The sequence below is a fragment of the Callorhinus ursinus genome, unplaced genomic scaffold (genome assembly GCF_003265705.2).
Source record: "Callorhinus ursinus isolate GAN/ISIS: 27379988/994484 unplaced genomic scaffold, GSC_fseal_2.0 scaffold2058, whole genome shotgun sequence".
Classification (NCBI taxonomy): domain Eukaryota; kingdom Metazoa; phylum Chordata; class Mammalia; order Carnivora; family Otariidae; genus Callorhinus; species Callorhinus ursinus.
The window spans coordinates 1-8,765 of NW_027399112.1; the positions used below are offsets into that span (position 1 = coordinate 1).

Here is an 8,765-nt window from a genome sequence, read left to right on the forward strand (position 1 = left end):
TCTGCCATCCAGAGCTCAGGGTGTTTGCTGAGGGACTTAGCCCACCTAAGCCTCATGTTCATATTTGTACCATGAGAATCTAGGGTAGCCTCACATTTCTCCTGGGGTTCTTGCAGAAAAAAGGGAGATGAATCTTTACAGAGTCAGTCTGCTGATGGCTGCTTTCCCGTTGGTCCTGGAAGCATGGGGAGGCAGTGGGAACCTGCTGTGGACAGCCTTGCTGGGGCTCCAAACCTCTCCAGTTTCCCCAGGGCACTGTAGTATAAGTACATCATTTTCTCAGTATATCGAGATGTGAAAGAATAACACTGCCTCAGCACAGTGCTGGCACACATATACACTAACTGGAAATGATGGTTTATTTCTCTCCATGAACACCCACGAAAGGGTGGGGAGCATAGACAATGATGAGAGGACCAATGAAACCAATAGGGAGGAGATGACAGATGAGCGGCATCTTAAAGGATGAGCACGTGTGTGCCTGGCACACTAGGACTGGAAGGGCATTCCAAATAAGGGGAACAGCAGGATCAAATGTAGGAAGGGAGCGAGCAAGTGCACCACGTATTCGGGAAATATCGGCCCAGTGGTTTGGTGTGGTCTGATTGATCAGACGGTGTGTGCATGCGCGCGCATGTGTGTGTGTGTGTGTCTGTGTGTGTGTGTATGTGTGTGTGTACAGACAGGCTGAGCCAATAGGGCAAGTTACACAGCCTGGTCTCATATTGTACCAATTGTTTGGAATACAAAGACCAAGGCAGAATCGGGGATAGGATCATAGGAAGGCTGAAGGAAGGTCCATGAGAAGCCAATGGGAGAAGGTCCATGTTCCCTGCCAAAGCTCAGAGACAATTCTCAGAAAAGATCCTGGAGTCCATGTGTTTCCTTCTCAATTTGCTTTGTGTTCTGACTTATAGTCTTCCTCCAGAAAGAATCTAGTTGCCCCCTATGATCCATATGAATTTCGCACTTTTTAGGCTGTCATCTTGAACTATATTTTCCTTTGGAACAAAACGGCTTTATTTTGCCTTTGTCCAAATAACCCTGCAAATCCACCTGTTTATGGAGGTCAGGGTTTTAAACAGTGGTGGCCAGGATCATGGAGATGGTCCCTAAGTGAACAATTTTACAAGAGGCTTGGAGTTTGGAGAAATAGCCACCTCCAATGGAATTTATGAAGAGACTCTGAAGAAATGAGTGAACCAGTCAATATCCATAACTCTGTGACCTTGATATTCTCAAACAAGTGAATTTTTTTTTTTAACAGAGACAGCAAGAGGGAACACAAGCAGGGGGAGTGGGAGAGGGAGAAGCAGGCTTCCCGCTGAGCAGTGAGCCCGACGTGGGGCTCGATCCCAGGACCCTGGGATCATGACCTGAGCCAAAGGCAGACGTTTAAAGACTGAGCCACCCAGGTGCCCCTCAAACAAGTGAATCTTGAATGAAATACAACCACAGTTATGATTTTTGGCCTGTATATCATTGGAACATATTACTATGTTGGGAAAATATGAGTTAAATGACAATCCAATTTCATATGAACACATTTGGATTTCAGGCATCTTAGAAATTCAGAAAGTCTCACAATGCTGAGCCCCACACTCCAAAGTGTGCTCAGCCGATGGAACTGGGAGTTGACATGTAGAGAGGCAGACATTCTAGTTCACCAGGATCCACACAATTCTCCCTGGTGCTATGTCAGAGCAGAAGGTCAGATGTCATTTATCATCAATTCAGGGAGAGCTTTAAGTAAAATGGGCAGCACAGGGCATGGCAGCTAAGATAGTTTTGTTATTGTTTATAACTCTCCCACAGGTATTGCTGCTGGGGTCTTCATCCCATCGAGGAGGGTCTTTGCAAGGTGAGCTGTCCTCCTACCCTGGCTGTTGGGGGAAAGGGAAGGGTTTGAAGAAAGCAGGTCTAATGCCCTGCATGTTACACCCCCCCCCACACACACACACACACAGGATTACACCAACCACTTTCCCTGCAGGAACTGGCTCCCTCCCAAGGGATGTGGCTGGGAGGAGTATCGTAAAGATAGATAGATATGGGTATTGTAAAATCCATCTGCCTGGGCTTCTATAAAAAGGGCCTTCCCTGCCTGGCACAGCAGATGAGACAGCTATAAGCCTACAAACTCACTCACATCTGGGATTACACCAGATCTGCATACTCCGAATAAGGTAAGAGCCTGGCTCTTTTAAGAGTTTCATTACCTTCCCCCACTCCTAGCTCCTCAAGACCTCAGGATCCTGGGTCTGGATGCTGTCAAGGACACTTAAGGACTGAGTCCCAATGCCCTGATGAATTAGGGGGTATTCATCTAGTGTACTTAGTTCTCCATCCACCTTCATTCAGGAGCCTACATGCCTGACACTGTCTCCCTTTCTCAATTCTAAGGAACAGCCAGAAGCCCCTTATGCAAACAAAATTCTGAATTTATTTTCATGGTAGAGCACTATAAATGGATTTTAATGTATTTTTAAGTGGATTCATAATAATACGAATCATCATCAACTAAACCAGTGCAAATCCTGATTAGTTCATAGTTTTCTTATTTGTTAACAATATTATCTGAAAAATAAAATAAGTTTAAGGTGGGCGCCTGGGTGGCTCAGTCGGTTAAGCGTCTGCCTTCGGCTCAGGTCATGATCCCAGGGTCCTGGGATCGAGTCCCACAACAGGCTCCCTGCTCTGCAGGGACCCTGCTTCTCCCTCTGCCTCTGCCTCTCTCTGTGTCTCTCATGAATAAATAAATAAAATCTTAAAAAAAATACATTAAAAAAATAAGTTTAGGGCAACCATCAATCAATAAGGGATGGTATTCAGGACCAAAATGATAGGGTCTGGCTGCCTGTCCCATCTTTGTCACTTGCCTACTTGCATAATTTGTTTACTAGTATGAGCCTTAACTGTCATATCTGTTATACATGGGGATAATTTTTTTTTTATTTTGAGGCATAGCTCTTGGGTGGATTAAACGAGATAAGAATCAAATGCTGGTAGAGGGCATAGCACACAGTAGGTGTCAAAATACAAATGCTATTTCTTTTCACCTTTCAAGTGTGGTTTGTTTGTTTTTTTTGTCTTTTTGCTTGGTTTTATTTGTTTTGTTTTTTTACTGGCTACCTGATAAAATCTATGTAATTTAGTGTACTATTTAAGATCATCATTTTTTCTTTTCTTAAATTTTTAAAAATTTTTTTAATTTTATATTTCACCTATTCCCCTATCCACCTCCCATATGGCAACCATCAGTTTGTCTCTTTTTTCCTTTGTTTGTTCATTTGTTTTGTTTCTTAAATTTCACATAGGAGTGAAGTTCTGGTATTTCTCTTTTGGTCAGATTATTTCACTTAGCATTATACCCTCTAAATCAATCCATGTTGTTGCAAATGGCAAGATCTCATTCCTTTTTATGACTGTGTAATATTCCATTGTGTGTTTTTGTGTGTGTGTGTGTGTGTGTGTGTGTGTGTGTGTGTATACACACTGTATTTTTTTTATCCATTTATCGATGGATGGACACTTGGGTTGCTTCCATACCTTAGCTATTGCAAATAAAGCTGCAACAAACATAGGGGTGTATATATGTTTTCAAATTAGTTTTTTCATTGAGGGGGGGTAAATGCCCAGTAATGCAATTACTGGATCATATGGTAATATTAACATTAATATTATCTATATTAATGTTGTTATATACTATAAATATTATTAATCTATTTTTAATTTTTTAGGAACCTCTGTACTGTTTTTCATAGTGGCTACACCAATTTGCATTCCCACCAACAGAGCATGAAGGTTTATTTTTCTCTACTTTCTTGCCAGTATTTCTTATTTATTGTCTTTTTGATTCTAGACATTCTAACAGGTGATATCTCATTATGGTTTTGATTTGCACTTCCCTGATGATGAGTGATGTTGAACATCTTTTCATTGTCTGTTAGTCATTTGTATGTCTTCTTTGGAAAAATGGATTATTCAGGTCCCCTGCCCATTTTTTAAATTAGATTATCTGGGTGGGGGGGTGTTGAGTTTTATAAGTTCTTCAGGTCATCCTTTCTAGTCAATCATCTATTTTTAAAAGCATTGGTTGAGGGCTTTGGTACATGTCCAGCACTGTGCCACAACAGGGTTCCAGAAATCAATTAGTCATCATCCTTCCCCTCAATTTCCTAGTCTAAATGCTCTGGTAGAAATTCATCCCTATCCACCCTGGTTCACTTTGCCCAGTCAAATTAAATGATCTCTGCTCCTTCATGCCTTTCCTTAAGTTCTTACTGCACCCCAAGCGCCCAACCTTACAAACCCACCTATCTCAGAGCGCCCAAACTCCACCCACTTTGAACCCTGGGTCAGTGTCACCTTTAATGTCACTTGCCATGTCCACTATCGTGACATGGTCTAGTGACACCATGTAAGCTTATATTAAGCTATAAGGGAGTTTCAGTCATTGCATCCAACACTTCAATATCCAGTTGATATAACTGAGACCCAGAGAGGGAGAGTGACTTGCCCAATATCATGTCACAGACAGAACTGGGACAGACTTCCAGTTAATGTTGTTCAAATTTCCCAAAGAGTTATCTCTAAGAGTTTAAGATACAAAATTTCCTATTCAACTTGGTTAATTCAATATCTGACTTAGTGCATGGCATACAGTAGATGCTTCTTAAATGAATGAGTAAATGAAGAAGTGAGTGAGCAAATGCAGGAGTAAAGGAGTAGTGAATGAGGGATGAAAGTTTATTTGGCTCAGAGAGTGGTGAAGGAATGAAGGAAGGGTAGGAGGTTTTTGACATTCAGGACCCAAGTAAAGCAGAAATGTGAATAGATGGGCTGCTGGTCTAGTAATTCCAGGAGGCAGGATTCTTGATCTCACTCCTAATCAGGCAGGGTTGAGGGAGGGCCATCCTGCAGCCCTGCATTACTGAACTACAGCCAGGCACTGACTTAACTGCTTTTGTCAAACAGGTCCCCACCAAGCTGAAGCCATGAGGATCCATAGCCTCACCCTGCTTTCCTTCCTCTTCCTGGCTGCTCAGGTGCTCTTGGGGGAGGGCCAAAAGGAATTTGGGAAATGGCAAAGCAGCACTGCAACCAAGGATCAGTGGATCCCTCTGGGCAAGCCCCAAACTGTGCAGAGAAGGCAGCAAGAAAAGCATGTGGTCAGTGGCGTAATTGTTACCCGAGACCAGGCCACATGTTATTTGACCGTGACTGATCATAAGGAGGGCACCACCCTGATGGTGGAGTGCACCCGATTTGACCACAAGTTTTCCTGTATCTTTGCTGGCAATCCAAAGTCCTGTATATCATGTTTTAGAAGTGATATAATCTACTGGAGACAAATTGCCCAGAACTTGCACTGGCAAAACAACATCTGTGAGGACTCCAAGATGGTCCTGAGGACCAGGGTGTGTGGTTGGAGGTTTCCAGAATCCAATTTGAAGCTGGTGTACTCCTCTCTGATCCATGATCCCAGCTATGCTAATATTGAATTCAACCCCTGGTGTCGTATCTTTGTCAGAGGGGCCTCGGATAAAAGTTCCAAGGATGTCAAACACTACTATCCCACGCAACAGAGCCAAACCATACCTCCTCTCCCTACCAAGGAGATCCAACTCCCAGAGACCACTCCCACAGTGCCCATTTTGAATGAAGAGACCACCACTGAGCATTTGGTTGTGGAAAAGAGCACCACTACACAGCAGGCCACGATTAGAGAGACCACCCTAGAACAGACCACCCCCACACAGCAGTTGGTTATGAAAGGGGCCATCACTACACAGCCAACCACAACCACAGAGACCACCCTGGAACAAACCACCCCTACACAGAGGTTGGTTGTGAAAGAGACCACCACGACAGAGAGGACCACGACCACAGAGACCACCCCGGAACAGACCACCCCCACAGAACGTTTGATTGTGGAAGAGACCACCACAACAGAGCAGACCACGACCACGGAGACCACCCCAGAACAGACCACCCCCACAGAGCGGTTGGTTGTGGAAGAGACCACCACTACACAGCTGACAACAACCACAGAGACCACCCCAGAACAGACGACCCCCACAGAATCCTTCTACACCAAAGAGGTTACCACCACCATTCCAGTAAAGATAGAAACCACGACCACCACCACAACTAATCATAAGGATGACTCTAGCATCAAAATTAAGCAGAAGACAATTCAGGATACCTACAAGAATATAGACCAGAAGACAGTCTTGCAGATGGACCTGGATACATTTGAGCAGCCAGACCTGGATACATTCCAGCAGATGGGCCTGGATACATTCCAGCAGACGGGCCTGGATACATTCCAGCAGACGGGCCTGGATACATTCCCACAGATGGACCTGGATACATTTGAGCTGCCTGCCCTGGGTACATTCCAGCAGCCAGACCTGGATACATTTGAGCAGCCAGACCTGGGTGCATTCCAGCAACCAGACCTGGATACATTTGAGCAGCCAGACCTGGGTGCATTCCAGCAGCCAGACCTGGATACATTCCAGCAGACGGACCTGGATACATTCCAGCAGACGGACCTGGATACATTCCAGCAGATGGACCCGGATACATTCCAGCAGACATACTAGGGTACAATTAGAAGACAGCACAGCAGGATAGCCCAGTAGATGTATCTGGTCACTGTCCAGCATATGGCCCCGAATTACTGTGAGGAGTAAGAGCACCTTTGGCAAAATCTTAGTCATTGCATTACAAATAATTGTCATGAGTCAAAAGCAGATGGAGTCAGTTAAGAAATGTCATGTCACTAGTCCCTCTGTATGCTGCAAAGCTCTCCAAGTTCTCCATAAAATAATGAAGTTTTGTGCTATGAGAGTACAGTGGAATATTTAGATTTTTGTGTGTATGTGTGTTTTAAAATTTCCTTTATATTCACTTGTGATGTGAGTTTCAGAGGCTGTTTACCACAGGGTATATATAATTCCATGGCCTACAAAGCTATGTGTATATGCCCAGTGAGGACCTGTCTTTGAAGTGAATGAGCCAAATGATGATTTCAGGGTGATGTTATTTCTGTCAAAGTAGCAAAGATAATAAAGTTTTGGGCATTTTTCAGAAACGTGTTCAATTGTTTGGTTTCTCTGTGTCTGGTTCCAAATGGATTCATAAATAGTCCTCAATATAGCAATGAAAAAATATCTAAGAAACTATATTCTGTTGCCTGTCCAACCTAAGTTATCCCCAAAGGTGTCCCATTTCAGAATTCCTATTGGTATACTTTCATCCATTGGTCTGAGATATTTGATTATTTGTAAACTATAGTAATTGGCATCCCTGATTTCAAGCGGACACATGGGGCATGGGGTGATTTAAGACAATTGTCAGGGTCTCACAAATGGTAGGAGAGGCAGGATCAGAACCCAGGGGGTCTGTAAGCCAAGTCCACAGGCTGGAGGAATGCCCTCCACTGACTCAAGTCAGAATCCATTATCCCCACCATATGTGGGGCCCCTGACCTTGAGGAGCTTATCTGGCCTGGGGGAGAGGAGCCTGGGAAAATACAGTGACCTATACGAAAATTCCAACAGAAGGTGGGAAAGTGGCATTGAAAACAGAGAGAGGAGGTGGAAACAGCAGAAAAATGTCAGTTGAGCTTTCATAGAAGTGGTATGGAAGCTGGAATTTGGAAACAGTATCCATAGGTAGGAAATGCAGCAGAGTAGAGACACTTTAGGCAGATGACAGCATGTGGGAAAGCAAAGAGAAGAGAAAATCCTAGAAGATGGGAGGGGCCGTGGCTAGAATATGGTGGGATGCAGGGATGACACTGCTTTTGGTCATTTACATGTTGGTGAGAAAGATCTGAAAGTGTTCTAATTCAAGAGTTGGAGAGAAAAGAGGATGTGACACCAAATGCCTTGTCACAGTTCTACAAGGAACAAAAAGTCAGGGGCAGACTCTATTTTTTAGAGTCTCTCCCAGCATCAAGGAAGAATGTAGGGTGGAAGAGTGGTCCAATATCCACTACCTACACTGAGGATTGTCAGTGGCCTATCCAAAGTGTGACAGCCTCAGGGTGATATCTGATGTCATCATCAACATCAACACTGACATTTATCTCTCTCTTGCCATGTGCCAGGCACTGTGCTAACCTATTCCATGCAGGTGGCATTCATTCATTCATTCACTCATTCATTCAACATATAATTTATTGAGCCCTGACTCTGCCAGACCATGCTTCAGGTCGTGGAGATAGAGTAGCTCAAAGGAGATGGATGCTTTGCCCATGGAACTACCTACCAGTGGGTAAAGTGATAATAAACTCACAAATATACAAGTAATAGAAAGGAAGAGTAAAGGAGAAGACCAGGGTAAAAGTGATGGACTGTAACTAGTCTTAAATGAGACAGCAGAGGAGGCCTCTCTGTGGAGGTGACTTTTGAACCTACCATAATTGAAATGAAAAATCAAGCCCGGTGACTCAGATCACTCTCTTTATAGCGCTTTTATTCCAATGACTGGTTCGTATTTGGCATGTTCACAAACATTGAGGGTTGCAGTGTCATTGTCAGACAAGGCCTAGGACCTGACCTTTGAACCTCACTCCCATTCCCAAAAGAGCTGAGCCAACATCCTCTGTTTCTCCTAGCCACAACACCGGAAGGACATATTCCTTAAAGTCCACACAGATTGTGGTCCATCCCTGTGGTCCCGCATTTGCATTCATGCATCTCAGTTCCATGTAGTACCGAGACAGAAAAACACTGTTGAACACTTCCAGG

At 43.9% G+C, this 8,765-nt stretch overlaps 1 protein-coding gene across 1 annotated transcript; it reads left to right on the top strand.

The window, feature by feature from the left end:
* Positions 1 to 2,122: 2,122 nt before the first annotated feature.
* LOC141372174 (uncharacterized) lies at positions 2,123 to 7,082 on the top strand. Its single transcript, XM_073890684.1, has 2 exons — positions 2,123 to 2,186; positions 4,978 to 7,082. Exon 2 carries the CDS (start codon positions 4,998 to 5,000, stop codon positions 6,609 to 6,611), a length of 1,614 nt encoding a protein of 537 aa, XP_073746785.1. The 5' UTR covers positions 2,123 to 2,186; positions 4,978 to 4,997; the 3' UTR covers positions 6,612 to 7,082.
* The last annotated feature ends 1,683 nt before the right edge of the window (positions 7,083 to 8,765 follow it).

Excerpts from the sequence above, each read along its gene's own strand:
- LOC141372174 (XM_073890684.1), top strand. The coding sequence starts at position 4,998 with ATGAGGATCCATAGCCTCACCCTGCTTTCCTTCCTCTTCCTGGCTGCT.